The sequence below is a fragment of the Eurosta solidaginis genome, chromosome 5, assembly GCF_040869045.1.
Source record: "Eurosta solidaginis isolate ZX-2024a chromosome 5, ASM4086904v1, whole genome shotgun sequence".
Taxonomy (NCBI): Eukaryota; Metazoa; Arthropoda; class Insecta; order Diptera; family Tephritidae; genus Eurosta; species Eurosta solidaginis.
Genome location: NC_090323.1, coordinates 164,451,573 through 164,469,373, shown reverse-complemented (window position 1 = coordinate 164,469,373; position 17,801 = coordinate 164,451,573). Strand labels below are relative to the sequence as shown.

The 17,801-nt window shown below is 35.2% G+C and overlaps 1 protein-coding gene across 7 annotated transcripts in view; it reads right to left on the bottom strand.

Moving 5' to 3' along the window:
• Nucleotides 1-17,801, bottom strand: part of Con (Connectin) — a 293,371-nt gene that overhangs the window by 109,367 nt on the left and 166,203 nt on the right. For all 7 annotated transcript variants that reach the window (XM_067756734.1, XM_067756731.1, XM_067756727.1 and 4 more), the window contains exon 4: nt 15,552-16,726. In XM_067756734.1, coding sequence (XP_067612835.1) covers nt 15,552-16,502 — 951 coding nt within the window. In that variant the 5' untranslated portion in view covers nt 16,503-16,726. The remainder of the gene's footprint in view (nt 1-15,551; nt 16,727-17,801) is intronic.

Here is a 17,801-nt window from a genome sequence, read left to right as displayed (position 1 = left end):
CCTCACATATTCTTGCAACATGGCATTTAGGCCACTGAATTTATTATCACCATTGCTACGGGCGCTTTCGCAAGCCACACTAACGGAGTCTGCAGATGACGTTTCGGACATCATAAGTGACATATGTCCGCTAACACTAAGCTATGGATCAGGCGATTCTAAGGGATCTGAGTTAGTAATCAGAAACGAGAAAAAATTGAATATAAATCTATTAATAGTTTTACAGGCAGACCAAAGGCAGTGTAGGTCAACAGCTGCCGAATCTGTTGTTGTTATTATCAAAATAAAAATATGTTTTGTCTTGCAATTAGCTAAGTGATTAATCAATGGATTTTTTATATTTTTGCAATCCGTACATGTAGTACTTGATTATTATCTTCGAAAAATTCACTTTATTTACTTTATAGTCTCCTCGTAAGAGTTTTATATTATGAGTCCGGCTTCTACGTGAGGTTATCTCTCAGACGACGATGCTCCATCATAATTCAAAATTATAGTCCAACTCATTTAGTTTACTTTAAATTTGCATATATATATATTAAAATGATGGTTCCAAAGTGTTCTTCGGCCATGTATGCAGAATATTTAGGTGTTTAAAATTTTGTTCCTAAGGATTATTGGTGTTTGAAAAATTAGTACCATTTCATACTAACACTTGAGAATGCCATAATTTTTCCTTCAACCACTTTTTATAATTCTACCCGACGGTACCAAGTAGTTACTACGTGTTGGTGCAACATATTGGTAAAGATTTGCTTGGCATTTTCACTTCAAGGGTGAAAAAAAAAACTATGGAAGGGCTAGTCGTTGAGTGTTGAAACATAGTTGTGTAGGTTTTTTATCCAACCGTTTTAAAAAATGAAGGTATCACTGTAACACAATTGCAGATCGTAAAATTGCTTGTGTTGTTTTTTTTAAACCACCACAAGACACAGCAGGTAGAATTGAAATTGCCCGTACCCAAAAGTTCGACCCAAAGGGGGGACATCAGAATTCGTTTTAGAGGTATGGTTCCTTCCGCACAGTTTCTTATTTTGATCCCTAGAATACGATTTTCACAGAGCAATGAGCGATATCAAAATCATCAGTATCGAAAAAAAATTTGATTCAGCCATGTCCGTCCGTCCGTATGTCCGTCCGTCCACCTGTCCGTTAACACGATAACTTGAGTAAATATTGAGATATCTCCACCGAATTTGGTACACGAGCTTATATGGATACAGAATAGATTGGTATTGAAAATGAGCGAAATCGGATGATAACCACGCCCACTCTTTATATATATAACATTTTGGAAAACACAAAAACCTGATTTTTTAGTAAATAATACACCTAGAAAGTTGAAATTTGACGTGTGGACTGAAATTGAGACTCTTGACAAAAATTTGAAAATTTTTTTTAAAATGGGCTTGGCACCACCCACTTGTGATAAAATCAATTTTACAAATATTATTAATCATAAATCGAAAATCGTTAAACCTATCATAACAAAATTCGGCAGAGAGGTTGCCTTTAGTATAAGGAATGCGTTGAAGAAAAATCAACGAAATCGGTTAAGGACCACGCCCACTTTTATATAAAAGATTTTTAAAAGGGTCGTGGACGAAGAAAATAAGAAATATCTTTGCAAAAAGAGATTTATATCAATGGCATTTCATTTCCCGAGTGGATTTATAATAGTAAATAGGAAAAACTTCAAATTTTAAAAAATGGGCGTGGCGCCGCCCCTTTTATGACTAGGTAATTTTCTATGTTTCAAACAATACAAATTTTCCCTATAGCAGGAAATATTTCTAGAAAAAATGACGAGATCGGTTAAAGACAACGCCCTCTTTTTATATAAAAGATTTTTAAAAGGGTCGTAGACGAAATAATAAGCTTTAAATTAGCAAAAAAAATCTTTGTATTAATAGAATTTTACTTTCTAAATTGAGTTATAACATTAAATTGGAAAACAGTAAAACTTCTGAAAATGGGTGTGACACCGCCCCTTTCATGACTAAGTAATTTTCTATGTTTCGGGAGCCATAACTCGAAGAAAAATTAACGGATCGTAATAAAATTGAGTACAGATATTTTCCTTATAGCAGAAAATATTTCTATTAAAAATGGACGGGATAGGTTAAAGACCACGGCAACTTAGATATAAAACAAGTTTAAAAGGGTCGGAGACTAGAATAATAAGCTATAACTTAGCAAAAAATAGTTTGAATCAATGATATTTCACTTATCAAGTTTTACTGTAAGAGCAAATGGGGTGCCACGTGTTATGTAGAAAAGTAATTTATCTGAACTGAAATGTACAATTGAAGCTCACGCTGAGTATGTAATGTTGGGTTACACCCGAACTTAGACACCTTTACTTGTTTTCTCAAATATCAATTTAGCTGGTAATATTATTATCGCTTTTATAATTTTCCTTGGCACTTAACGCTTTGTGTTGCCAAGACAAATCTTTGAGAATTTATATGTAATTCTTAATCTATTTCTCTAATTTCGGATTTAAAATTGAAAATTGAAGCTTTTCTTATTAATTGTGTAATTAGTAACTAAGCATAAGCTTATGGGTGGCCGAAAAACAATTCTGAATTTTTGGTATAGTGAAATTATTCATTACTCTGAACATCCAAAATTATAGTAATTATTAATTGTTCTGAACATCCGAAATTATAGCCTGTTGAAATTTTAATTCTTTAATCTACTGTAAGCAAGTGCAACATTTCGACTTAATTTCAGCGAGCTCTCAAATTTTAAAGATGAATAAACATTTTTTTTTTGCCAATCCTAATGTGTTTCTGATTATATGAAATTAGCGTTCAAACTTTCTTGATAAACAAAATGCGCCTTTGAATCATATGTTTTATTAAGTGACCCGAAAAAGTCCGGGTCAAAAAATTATCTTATGTGAAAGCTTATAATCCCGGGTATCCCCATAGCAGTTTCATGAATCCTTTTATATTTTTCAGACCTCTTTTGAAAAAGAACAAAAATAAAAGAAAAATCCGGCTTTTATTTCATTTGAAATCTGTTGGTACACTTCAAAACTTATGATACTAGTAATGTGAATTTATCATCGAAAAATCATAACCAACTCTCTTGGAACCATACTTATACTTTTCAGAATAAAACTGCATATCATTTTTTGGCCATAAAGATTCATCCAATTGAGATATTGCGTTGATATTTGATGCACCGCTGGAGAAACAAGAAAAACTCTGTATAAAAAAGTTTGTTTCATTGTGATGCGCCATTCCGTAGTTATAGTGCTGGACTTTTATTCTGTCCTTAAAAAATAAATGTCTAGATTTAACTCCTGTTTTGGGACTTATTAGAACATTATTCTCTGACTAGGCGTCTGCTGATCGCTTTTGGCAGGCATTTTTGGCAGACATTTTTGGCTTGTGCTTACTAAGTCATTTTGTCGAAGCGTAACACTTTTTATACTCAGTTGAGCAGAGCTCACAGAGTATATTAACTTTGATTGCATAACGGTTGGTTGTACAGGTATAAAGGAATCGAGATAGATATAGACTTCCATATATCAAAATCATCAGTATCGAAAAAAAATTCGATTGAGCCATGTCCGTCCGTCCGTCTGTCCGTTAACACGATAACTTGAGTAAATTTTGAGGTATCTTGATGAAATTTGGTATGTAGGTTCCTGGGCACTTGGGACGGCTATTTAAAATGAACGATATCGGACAATAACCACGTCCACTTTTTCGATATCGGAAATTTCGAAAAATTGAAAAAGTGCGATAATTCATTACCAAATACTCATTAAGCGATGAAACTTGGTAGGTGAGTTGAGCTTATGACGCAGAATATAAAACTAGTAAAATTTTGGACAATGGGCGTGGCACCGCCCACTTTTAAATGAAGGTAATTTAGAAGTTTTGCAAGCTGTAATTTGGCAGTCGTTGAAGATATCATGATGAAATTTGGTACCAACGTTACTATTATTACTTTATGTCAGTTTAATAAAAATTAGCAAAATCGAAGAACGACCACGCCCACTTTTTAAAAAAAAATTTTTTTAATTCAAATTTTAAAAGAAAAGTTAATATCTTTACAGCATATAAGTAAATTATGCCAACTTTCAACTCCAGTAATGATATGGTGCAACAAAATACAAAAATAAAAGAAAATTTCAAAATGGGCGTGGCTCCTGCCTTTTTCATTTAATTTGTCTAGGATGCTTTTAATGCCATAAGTCGAACAAAAATTAACCAATCCTTGTGAATGGTAGAGGCTTAGCTCCTAGGACGATAACTGTTTTCTGTGCAAAAGGGCGAAATCGGTTGAAGTCACGCCCAGTTTTTATACACAGGCGATCGTCTGTCCTTCCGCTCGGCCGTTAACACGATAACTTGAGCAAAAATCGATATATCTTTACTAAACTCAGTTCACGTACTTATCTGAACTCACCTTGTATTGGTGTAAAAAATGGCCGATATCCGACTATGACCACGCCCACTTTTTCGATATCGAAAATTACAAAAAATGAAAAAAATGCCATAATTATATACCAAATACAAAAAAAGGAATGAGACATGGTAATTTTATTGGTCTATTGACGCAAAATATAACTTTAGAAAAAAACTTGGTAAAATGGGTGTGACACCTACCATATTAAGTAGAAGAAAATGAAAAAGTTTTGCAGGGCGAAATCAAAAGCCCTTGAAATCTTGGAAGGAATACTGTACGTGGTATTACATATATAAATAAATTAGCGGTACCCGACAGATGATGTCCTGGATCACCCTGTTCCACATTTGGTAGATATCTCGAAAATGCCTTCACATATACAACTAAGGGCCACTCCCTTTTAAAACCCTCATTAATGCCTTTAATTTGATACCCATATCGCACAAACACATTCTAGAGTCACCCCTGGTCCAGCTCTATGGCGATATCTCGAAAAGGCGTCCACATATAGAACTAAGGCCCACTCCTTTTTAAAATACTCATTAACACATTTCATTTGATACCCATATCGTACAAAAACATTCTAGAGTCACCCCTGGCCCACCTTTATGGCGATATCTCGAAAAGGCATCCACCTATAGAACTAAGGCCCACTCCCTTTTAAAATACTCATTAACACCTTTCATTTGATACCCATATAGTACAAACAAATTCTAGAGTCACCCCTGGTCCACCTTTATGGCGATATCTCGAAAAGGCGTCCACCTGTAGAACTAAGGCCCACACCCTTTTAAAATACTCATTAACAGCTTTCATTTGATACCCATATCGTACACAAAAATTCTAAAGTCACCACTGGCCCACCTTTATGGCGATATCTCGAAAGGGCATCCACCTATAGATCTAAGGCCCACTCCCTTTTTAAATACTCATTAACACCTTTCATTTGATACCCATATCGTACAAACAAATTCTAAAGTCACCCTGGGCTACCTTTATGGAGATATCTCGAAAAGGCGTCCACCTATAGAACTAAGATCCACGCCCTTTTAAAATACTCACTAACACCTTTCATTTGATACCGATATCGTATAAACAAATTCTAGAGTCACCCCTGGTCCACCTTTATGTCGATATCTCGAAAAGGCGTCCACCTATAGAACTAAGGCCCACGCCCTTTTAAAATACTCATTAACACCTTTCATTTGATACCCATATCGTTCAAACAAATTCTAGAGTCACCCCTGGTCCACCTTTATGGCGATATCTCGAAAAGGCGTCCACCTATTGAACTAAGGCCCACACCCTTTTAAAATACTCATTAAGAGCTTTCATTTGATACCCATATCGTACACAAAAATTCTAAAGTCACCCCTGGCCCACCTTTATGGCGATATCTCGAAAGGGCATCCACCTATATATCTAATGCCCAATCTCTTTTAAAATACTCATTAACACCTTTCATTTGATACCCATATCGTACAAACAAATTCTAAAGTCACCCTGGGCTACCTTTATGGAGATATCTCGAAAAAGCGTCCACCTATAGAACTAAGGCCCACGCCTTTTTAAAATACTCATTAACACCTTTCATTTGATACCCGTATCGTATAAACAAATTCTAGAGTCACCCCTGGTCCACCTTTATGTCGATATCTCGAAAAGGCGTCCACCTATAGAACTAAGGCCCACGCCCTTTTAAAATACTCATTAACACCTTTCATTTGATAACCATATCGTACAAACACATTCTAGAGTCACCCCTGGTCCACCTTACTGGCGATATCTCGAAAAGGCGTCCACCTATTGAACTAAGGCCCACACCCTTTTAAAATACTCATTAACAGCTTTCATTTGATACCCATATCGTACACAAAAATTCTAAAGTCACCCCTGGCCCACCTTTATGGCGATATCTCGAAAGGGCATCCACCTATATATCTAAGGCCCAATCCCTTTTAAAATACTCATTAACACCTTTCATTTGATACCCATATCGTACAAACAAATTCTAAAGTCACCCTGGGCTACCTTTATGGAGATATCTCGAAAAGGCGTCCACCTATAGAACTAAGGCCCACGCCTTTTTAAAATACTCATTAACACCTTTCATTTGATACCCATATCGTATAAACAAATTCTAGAGTCACCCCTGGTCCACCTTTATGTCGATATCTCGAAAAGGCGTCCACCTATAGAACTAAGGCCCACGCCCTTCTAAAATACTCATTAACACCTTTCATTTGATAACCATATCGTACAAACACATTCTAGAGTCACCCCTGGTCCACCTTACTGGCGATATCTCGAAAAGGTGTCCACCGATATACCTAAGGCCCACTCCCTCTTAAAATGCTCAGTAACACCTTTCATTTGATACCCATATCGTACAAACAAATTCTAGAATCAGCCCTGGTCCACCTTTATGGCGATATCCCTAAATGGCGTCCATCTATAGATCTATGGCCCACTTCCTCTTAAAATACTCTTTAATACCTTCCTTTTGATACACATGTCATGCAAACACATTCCAGGGTTACCCTAGGTGCCTTTTACAACATGGTGATTTCCCTTACTTTGTCTCCACAGCTCTCAACTGAGTATGTAATGTTCGGTTACACCCGAACTTAGCCTTCCTTACTTGTTCTAAATAACATTATGATTATTTATACAGATATACACAAGTTGTATATGTAGCTCTTTCATTAGTATGTATTTTTCTTGTTGGTGAAGGCTGGACTTCAGAATCTAATCTGTTTTTAAACATTTCGTCATATACCTATTAAAAAGAAATTTATTCAGTACGTTGCCGTTACTAAAAAAATTTTTAGGGAGTTCTTAATTTGCAGAACCTGACTTCAGGGAAATCAGTAACTGGTGTTTAAAGTTTCTAGTCGGGAAATATATTCAAAGTAACAAATCAATACTAGTTCGCCAGTAACTAGGTTGTCTCTAGTTTTAAACCAACTGCTTATGTCTTCTTTTTTAATATTTTATATACACATGCTTATAATATACTATATACAAAAAAACTGCTATTAGCTATAAGGGGCTTCATCTTTGAATGTGCTTTTCTTCCCCACGCTTTAGTTCGTTTCCTATACGTAAATTCTATAGCATATAGGTATGCCAATTGACAGTAAAAGCGTTCTACTGAGGCAATCATTTCCCGATAGATTCAACATAGTACATTAAGAATTCTAATTGTCGTGCAACTTATATTTCAGTGAATTCATATTTAACATGCCTAAGCCGCTCAGAGGGAAATATCAAGGAGTCCGAAAGATTGCTCGACAGTTTTGTAATATAAAATGTGGAACATATTTCAAGTTTTTGCCTTTAACAGAACTGTCTTAAAATGAGAGTGCATATTTTCAATGCAGGTATTTAAGGTGTGGTTCGGAACTATCAAAAAAGGGAATGAAATCGTATTAAATGCAACGTGAAGAATTTCTGTGTGGTTTGGAAGTAAAAAAATAGTGCCAACATATGGAATAGATCATTATAAGCGATTTTTTAACTATTTGGGATCTTTCAAAGAAGTGCCAATAAAAGAACTAGATCCAAATAGGAATTTTGTATCTAGCTCGGAACTGTAGGAAAGGTAACGCACCGGAGACAATTTATACCGTCTAGGAAATCACCATTTTGAATATGCCAATTGAAAACTTGTCAAATACAAAAAGGCCGAACTATGTAGTAGGTGTTCCGAATGCACTAGAAGTATAACAGTTTTTAACTAGATATTTTCCCTACAGAATTACTGTACTAGTCCCAATGCAAATATATGTAACGTTTTCAATGCTCAGATCTGATTTCATGCATTCAGAAAAAAGCAATCCTAAGTTTGGTTTTAGTTCGATGAGATGTACCGCAGATAGAAAATGTGTTTATTATTAGTACGATCCTAACCTATTTTAAAGCTTAAATTAGATGACTAATAGTGAATTGACAACTAATGCAGAAATACCAGCCTGGACTATTTTACGGCCAGTGCCATAAAAAATTAGTTAGATTTTCTTCAAGGGAAATAAATAAATAATAGTGTACGCCAGTTTATTGGTAACCAACTTGAAATTAGTTCGTACTTAGTTTGTCTTCGCGCTGGGTATCTACATTCTCACTTAAATCGATATATTTAAAATAATATATTATCATATCTTCGCAACGTATGAAATACATTTTTTTTAAACAAAACGCAGAGGAAGTCTTCAAATTTTAATTCCTTCTATGCGAAGTTGTCGCCTAGGTTAATGAATAATTTTAGGAGAATAATGCAGACTAGTATCGCCCGTGGTCGAAATTCGACCAACTTGAATTTTTTGCAACTCACTCTATGCATCCAGTGTTGGGGTAGTGCAATAATGCGTTAATAGTTGAGCAGTGAGTGGAAATATAGCAAACTGATCTATCTTACTTAAAGTTCTCATTAAAATTTTGAATTTGACCTAAGACGTTATAACCTTTGATTGTATTTTCTTAAATTTTCTACAAACTTTTCAAATGTAATTATAAGTTTTGGTATGGAGCTCCTTAAAAAAATATAACAAATATGTAAAATCAAATGAAATTTACATAGAATTGTGGTGAAATTACTTGAAATTGAATTGAAAATTTGCTTTTTCCACACCACCCGGGAGATATGCCGTTGGCGCGCTTTCGAAGTTAGTTTTGGGTGCTCGGTACCCCAGTAGGCCTATATCACCAATATAAACTACATGTACATATATCGCCCATTTACTTCAATAGTGTCATAATTCAAAAACACGAATTTTTAGTTAAGAAGGAAGAAATGTGATAAAGGAATTTAACCTATTTCACACCACCGGTTAGGTATGCAATTGGCAATTTAATTAATTATAATTTAATGTAATTAATTATAAATACATATGTAATATGTAAACGAAAACGCCAATTTCGAATAGAATAGAGGATATTTTTATAAAAAATAAAATAAAAATATAAAACTAAATTAGCATAAAAGACAATATACAAATTTTAATGTAATATCTTTGTAGCAAATTTATTTATTTTTTGTTCACTATAAGACATGCTATATCTAAAATGAGCATAAAATCTGGAAATGCAAAAAAAAATTGGGTCAAATTTGCAATTAATTGTTATAAATAAATAAATTTAGTGAGTTTGAACAAAAGTTGACTCATTATTTCTAATTTCATTTTTTTAAAGCACCTAAAATGAAAAACAAAGAATCTGTTTAATAAAGACCTATGCTTTTACGTGTAAGTAAAATTTGTCCAAAAAAATAGGCCGGTTAAGTTATAACTTCTCTTTAAAGTTTTTTTGTGCGCCAACAATTATTTTAGAACAATTTTTTAAGGATTTTGGTACAGACCAATATAGGTAATTGGCAACAATGGGAAACAATATTTTATTTCAACAGAAAATGAGCGAAGCAGTATTTCTGTCACCATTTGGCGTGTACAAATATATACATATGTAGGGATGAAACATTTGAGCAACGCGACAATTGAGAATTTGGAGCTATGTACTCAGGGGGGTTTGTGAACATAATGCGTCATACAGATGACAATTTCGATAGTTGCACAGATTTTCGAATTTACAAAAAACTTTTTCTATTAATTATAAACAAATAGAGTAATATTTGTTAACAAAGATAGGCCTATGCACTGCGGCTGATCAATACGAATCGATTCATATAACTTTTATATGATTTTACGTATGCTAAGTATGCGAAACAGCCTGTCAATTGATTGTATGGAAATTTTGTTAGCGTATTAATATATAGATATCCACGTAGCTTTGTAGGAAGCAGGGTTGTAAAATAATGCTCTCTATGCGAATGAAATTCAGTTGAAGTCGAAGTCAATGAAGACTAAAAAAATTAAGAGTAGACTATTTTTTGGAGTACTGACTTGTGAGTAATTTCAGAAAACTCACACACTTTATTCTTGTATGTATGTATGTATACAATTTGCAAATAATCATCAAAATAAATTTGTTTGTTTCAAAACCTCCTGAATTATTAGTAAATTAAAAACAAGTAAGGAAGGCTAAGTTCGGGTGTAACCGAACATTACATACTCAGTTGAGAGCTTTGGAGACAAAGTAAGGGAAAATCACCATGTTGTAAAAAGAACCTAGGGTAACCCTGGAATGTGTTTGTATGACATGTGTATCAAATGGAAGGTATTAAAGAGTATTTTAAGAGGAAGTGGGCCATAGTTGTATAGATGGACGCCATTTAGGGATATCGCCATAAAGGTGGACCAGGCCTGACTCTAGAATTTGTTAGTACGATATGGGTATCAAATGAAATGTGTTAATGATAATTTTAAAAGGGAGTGGTCCTAAGTTCTTTAGGTGGACACCTTTACGAGATATCGCCATAAAGGTGGACCAGGGGTGACTCTAGAATTTATTTTGTACGATATGGGTATCAAATGAAAGGTATTAATGAGTATTTTAAAAGGGCGTGGGCCTAAGTTCTATAGATGGACGCCTTTTCGAGATATCGCCATAAAGATGGACCAGGTGTGACTCTAGAATTTTGTACGATATGAGTATCAAATGAAAGTTGTTAATGAGTATTTTGAGAGGGCATGGGCATTAGTTCTATATGTGGACGCCTTTTCGAGATATCGCCATAAAGGTGGACCAGGGGTGAATCTAGAATTTGTTTGTACGATATGGGTATCAAATGGAAGGTGTTAATGAGTATTTTAAAAGGGAGTGGGCCTTAGTTCTATAGGTGGACGCCTTTTCGAGATATTGCCATAAAGGTGGACCAGGGGTGACTCTAGAATTTGTTTGTACTATATGGGTATCAAATGAAAGGTGTTAATGAGTAGTTTAAAAGGGCGTGGGGCTTAGTTCTATAGGTGGACGCCTTTTCGAGATATCGCCATAAAGGTGGACCAGGGGTGACTCTAGAATTTGTTTGTACGATATGGGTATCAAATGAAAGGTGTTAATGAGAATTTTAAAAGGGAGTGGGCCTTAGTTCTATAGGTGGATGCCTTTTCGAGATATCGCCATAAAGGTGGGCCAGGGGTGACTCTAGAATTTTTTTGTACGAGATGGGTATCAAATGGAAGGTGTTAATGAGTATTTTAAAAAGTAAATTTTGAGATATCTTGATGAAATTTGGTATGTATGTTCCTGGACACTCATCTCAGATCGCTATTTAAAACGAACAATATCGGACAAAAACCACGCCCACTTTTTTGATATCGAAAATTTCGAAAAATCGAAAAAGTGCGATAATTCATTACCAAATACGGATTAAGCGATGAAACTTGGTAGATGAGTTGAGCTTATGACGCAGAATAGAAAACTAGTAAAATTTTGGACAATGGACGTGGCACCGCCCACTTTTAAAAGAAGGTAATTTAGAAGTTTTGCAAGCTGTAATTTGGCAGCCGTTGAAGATATCATGATGAAATTTGGTAGGAACATTACTCTTATTACTATATATCTGCTTAATAAAAATTACCAAAATCGGAGAACGACCACACCCACTTCTTAAAAATTTTTTTTTTTAAATTCAAATTTTAAAAGAAAAGTTAATATCTTTACAGTATATAAGTAAATTATGTCAACATTCAACTCCAGTAATGATATGGTGCAACATAATACAAAAATAAAAGAAAATTTCAAAATGGACGTGGTTCCGCCCTTTTCATTTAATTTGTCTAGGATAATTTTAATGCCATAAGTCGAACAAAAATTTACCAATCCTTGTGAAATTTGGTAGAGGCTTAGATTCTAGGACGATAACTGTTTTCTGTGAAAAAGGGCGAAATCGGTTGAAGCCACGCCCACCGTCTGTCCTTCCGCTCGGCCGTTAACACGATGAGCAAAATCGATATATCTTTACTAAACTCAGTTCACGTACTTATCTGAACTCAATTTATATTGGTGTAAAAATGGGCGCAATCCGACTATGACCACGTCCACTTTTTCGATATCGAAAATTACGATAAATGAAAAAAATGCCATAATTATATACCAAATACGAAAAAAGGAATGAAACATGGTAAATGTATTGGTCTATTGACGCAAAATATAACTTTGGAAAAAAACTTGGTAAAATGGGTGTGACCCCTACAATATTAAGTAGAAGAAAATGAAAAAGTTTTGCAGGGCGAAATCAAAAGCCCTTGAAATCTTGGAAGGAATACTGTTCGTGGTATTACATATATAAATAAATTAGCGGTACCCGACAGATGATATTCTCGATCACCCTGGTCCACATTTTGGTCGATATTTCGAAAACGCCTTCACATATACAACTAAGGGCCACTCCCTCTTAAAACCCTCATTAATACCTTTAATTTGATACCCATATCATACAAACACATTCTAGAGTCACCCCTGGTCCACGTTTATGGCGATATCTCGAAAAGGCGTCCACCTATAGAACTTAGGCCCACTCCATTTTAAAATTATCATTAACACATTTCATTTGATACCCATATCGTACAAACAAATTCTAGAATCACCCCTAGTCCACCTTTATGGCGATATTTCGAAAAGGCGTCCACCTATAGAACTAAGGCCCACGCCCTTTTAAAATAATCATTAACACTTTTCATTTGATACCCATATCGTACAAACAAATTCTAGAGTCACCCCTGGTCCAGCTTTATGGCGATATCTCGAAAAGGCGTCCACCTATAGAACTAAGGCCCACGCCCTTTTAAAATACTCATTAATACCTTTCATTTGATACCCATATTGTACAAAATAAATTCTAGAGTCACCCCTGGTCCATCTTTATGGCGATATCTCGAATCGGCGTCCATCTATAGAACTTAGGCCCACGCCCTTTTAAAATACTCATTAATACCTTTCATTTGATACCCATATTGTACAAAATAAATTCTAGAGTCACCCCTGGTCCACCTTTAGGGCGATATCTCGAAAAGGCGTCCACCTATAGAACTTTGGCCCACTCCATTTTAAAATTATCATTAACACATTTCATTTGATACCCATATCGTACAAACAAATTCTAGAATCACCCCTAGTCCACCTTTATGGCGATATTTCGAAAAGGCGTCCACCTATAGAACTAAGGCCCACGCCCTTTTAAAATAATCATTAACACTTTTCATTTGATACCCATATCGTACAAACAAATTCTAGAGTCACCCCTGGTCCAGCTTTATGGCGATATCTCGAAAAGGCGTCCACCTATATAACTAAGGCACACGCCCTTTTAAAAAACATATTAACACCTTTCATTTGATACCCATATCGTACAAACAAATTCTAGAGTCACCCCTGATCAACGTTTATGGCGATATCTCGAAAAGGCGTCCACATATAAAACTAAGGCACACTCCTTTTTAAAATACTCATTAACACCTTTCATTTGATACCCATATCTTACAAACAAATTCTAGAGCCACACCTGGTCCACCTTTATGGCTATATTTCGAAAAGGCGTCCACCTATAGAATTAAGGCCCACGCCCTTTTAAAATACTCATTAACACCTTTCATTTGATACCCATATCGTACAAACAAATTCTATAGTCACCCCTAGTCCACCTTTATGGCTATATTTCGAAAAGGCGTCCACCTATAGAATTAAGGCCCACGCCCTTTTAAAATACTCATTAACACCTTTCATTTGATACCCATATTGTACAAACGCATTCTAGAGTCACCCCTTGTCCACTTTTATAACGATATTCCGAAAAGGCGTCCACCTATAGAACTAAGGCCCACTCCCTTTCAAAATACTCATTAACACCTTTCATTTGATACCCATATAGTACAAACAAATTCTAGAGTCACCCCTGGTCCACCTTTATGGCGATATCTCGAAAAGGCGTTCACATATAGAACTAAGGCCCACGTCCTCTTAAAATACTCATTAACACCTTTCATTTGATACTCATATTGTATAAACAAATTCTAGAGTCACCCTGGTCCATCTTTATGGCGATATCTCGAACCGGCGTCCATCTATAGAACTTAGGCCCACGCCCTTTTAAAATACTCATTAATACCTTTCATTTGATACCCACATTGTACAAAATAAATTTTAGAGTCACCCCTGGTCCACCTTTATGGCGATATCTCGAAAAGGCGTCCACCTATAGAACTTAGGCCCACTCCATTTTAAAATTATCATTAACACATTTCATTTGATACCCATATCATACAAACAAATTCTAGAGTCAACCCTGATCCACCTTTATGGCGATATCCATAATTGCGTCCATCTATAGAACTATGGCCCACTTCCTCTTAAAATGCTTTTTAATACCTTCCATTTGATACACATGTCATACAAACACATTCCAGGGTTACCCTAGGTTCCTTTTACAACATGGTGATTTTCTCTTACTTTGTCTCCACAACTCTCACTGAGTATGTAATGTTCGGTTACACCCGAACTTAGCCTTCCTTACTTGTTCAGTATGTTTTTTGTTACATTATTTTACTGTTTTTCGTTATAAGGCAAAAACGGTTCCACCATCGTATTGTCCGGGGTATTCAATAAATATCATGTTTAGCGCAAGCCGTTTATTAAAGAAACCTGAATAAGAAAATTTGTTCTTTGGAAGAAAGTTTAAAAGTAAATAAATATAACACATTATGTTTATTTCTATTAGTATTTAAATAACACAGGGAACCTATCGTATGACATTAACCCGGATAGAAAACTAGTTATCACAATAGTTTGGCGGCCACCGTGGTGTGATGGTAGCGTACTCCGCCTGCCACACCGTATGCCCTGGGTTCGCACCCCGGGCAAAGCAATATCAAAATTTTGGAAATAACGTTTTTCAATTAGAAGAAAATTTTTCTAAGCGAGGTCGCCCCTCGGCAGTGTTTGGCAAGCGATCCGAGTGTATTTCTGCCATGAAAAGCTCTCCGTGAAAACTCATCTGCCTTGCAGATGCCGTTCGGAGTCGGTATAAAACATGTAGGTCCCGTCCGGCCAATTTGTAGGAAAATCAAGAGAAGCACGACGCAAATTGGAAGAGAAGCTCGGTCTTAGATCTCTTCGGAGGTTATCGCGCATTACATTTATTTTTATTTTATATCACAATAGCTTTGAAATTTTTGTTCACAAAAAAGTAATTTAAACTATAACTAAAATTTTTTTTTACATTTACTCACCTCAATTCGATTGTCATCCAATTCCAACTCCGATAAAATCCACAGCTCAGCAAAAACTGTATCACCAATGAAATTTATATTATTATATGACAACTTAAGCACGTTCAAATTGCCCAACCCTTTAAAAATGTCACTAGTCAACACTGATATTTGATTATGCGCCAAATTCAAATAAATCAAATGTGACATCTCAACAAATAAACTATCGTGCAAACTTGATATATTATTATTATTCAGCAAGAGACGTTCACATTGCGGCAAATTACGAAATGCATAACGATCAATTTCAAATATTTGATTATGTTCCAAATTTAATTCACGCAAACGTATATGATTGGCAAATGCTTCCTGAGCCAATGCAACAATATGATTATTTGTCAATATAATACGTTCCATATACGAAAGATTTGCAAATGCATTGCTCTTCACCACATCCACTTGTGAATATTCAATAATTATACTTGACAAATTGATCAACGATTCAAATACCATAGTTGGTATATAATCGAGCCGTCCATGATTTTGTACAACAAATTTCAATTCACGTAATCTTTTTTGTTGAAAGAAACGCGTCCAAGTAGTATCATTTTGTAGTAGACCATCTGAAAATACCCAACATTCTGCTTTTTGTACGGGTACATGATTCTCGTCTGGTGTACAATAGCACATAAGTTTCATATCACGACGACGCACACAAAAACCAGTTGTATCGACAGGACCCGTATATGAGCTGGTGCTGCCGAAAGTTTGACCCGCATAATTACTGCTGCCGCTGCCACCATTTGCATAGTATGTGGATGACGCGGATGTGGAAGAGGCAGCTGAAAGGCGATCACTACGTCGACGTCCTTCTTTGTCACGTGAACGTGATGCTACAGGCTCAATGAAGAAGGCAAAACAGGTGACAATGATTGCAAATGGAATGAGACGCTGACAATGTGTTCGCCACATTTTGTTTTAGTTTTATATAAAAGCTTAAGTTTGTGTGCGATATTCGTTCAAAAAATAGAGATGAGAGCGTAATTTTCGCACGATGTGTATAGTGGGTTTTGAAGGTGGGTAGATTGTTTGGTTGTATAGTTGATTATTTAGTTTCTCACTTTACTGTTGGATTTCTTCTTTCCACTTCACTAATTGCATATAAAAATACGGTCACATAAGCTTTACGCGTTAATCTGCAAATAAAATAAAAGGAAAATAAAGTGTTAAGATGACCTTAGCAAATGTATTAAAATATCAGTAAGAGATAGTATGTATGGGTGGTGTGATTGTGCAAATTATTAAAAAAAAAATCTAAAAGTTTTTTGTGATACACAGGTTTACGAATATTTCATATACACAAAACCTATAAAAATGTTTAGAAAATTTGTTTTATACAAATTCAGACTTTTTTTAAATTCTATGTTTTAAATGTTTTATGGCTTTAATATTTCCAAAAACACAACATTTATTATTCTTTTTTTTTATATATAATATAAGATTTTTGTACTGTAACAAGATACTCATGTGAGGCCTCTTTATAGTGTATACTTCAACGTATTTGGAAATAGTTCAAGGATGGGTCCGTTTTGTGTGTGTGATTTCTTGATAGACTCAAGAATATTTATCGCCTATCTAAGAGCTAGAATAGTTTTTTAACGATTTTCGTCATTCCTTGTAATTTTTGGTTAGAAGGCAAACTGTTTTTGACATTGTGCCATCTTCAGGGTTCTATTTCATTCTGTCGTTATCTTGTTTTGTTGTAAGTTCGTTTGTTTTGTTCGTTTACGTCATGTATGTATAACAGGTGTATAGTTCAAGCGTATTCGCAATCGCTAAGTGAGTGTTTGGTTTATGGTTGTATGCGATTCGTTTGAAGGCAGAAGTTAGTCATTTTAATTTTTTTTTTCTGGGGTTTGGTTTCGTCTTTTTGTTGCCGGTTCAGCTGCCTGGACTTTTCTTTGTATACTATTTGAAGCGGTTGAAATGTGGTGTTTCTTTGCTGCTTGTTTATTACGCCTCCTTGAAAAATTTTCTGTTTATAACTTTCCATGTTTTCAAGTTTATTTTCGGCCTTTATGTTGAGTATGGAGAAGTTTAGCTTTTTTATTATCATTAGTTATAAGACCGGTGAGTTTCAGATATCCTACACAAACTATCATCACGTATACGAATCACAATATCGTGCCTGATAAATTTATGTTAGGATATGAAACCAGCTACTTCAGTTGTAATACTTCTGAGGTATATTGTTATGAGCAGAAAGGTTTG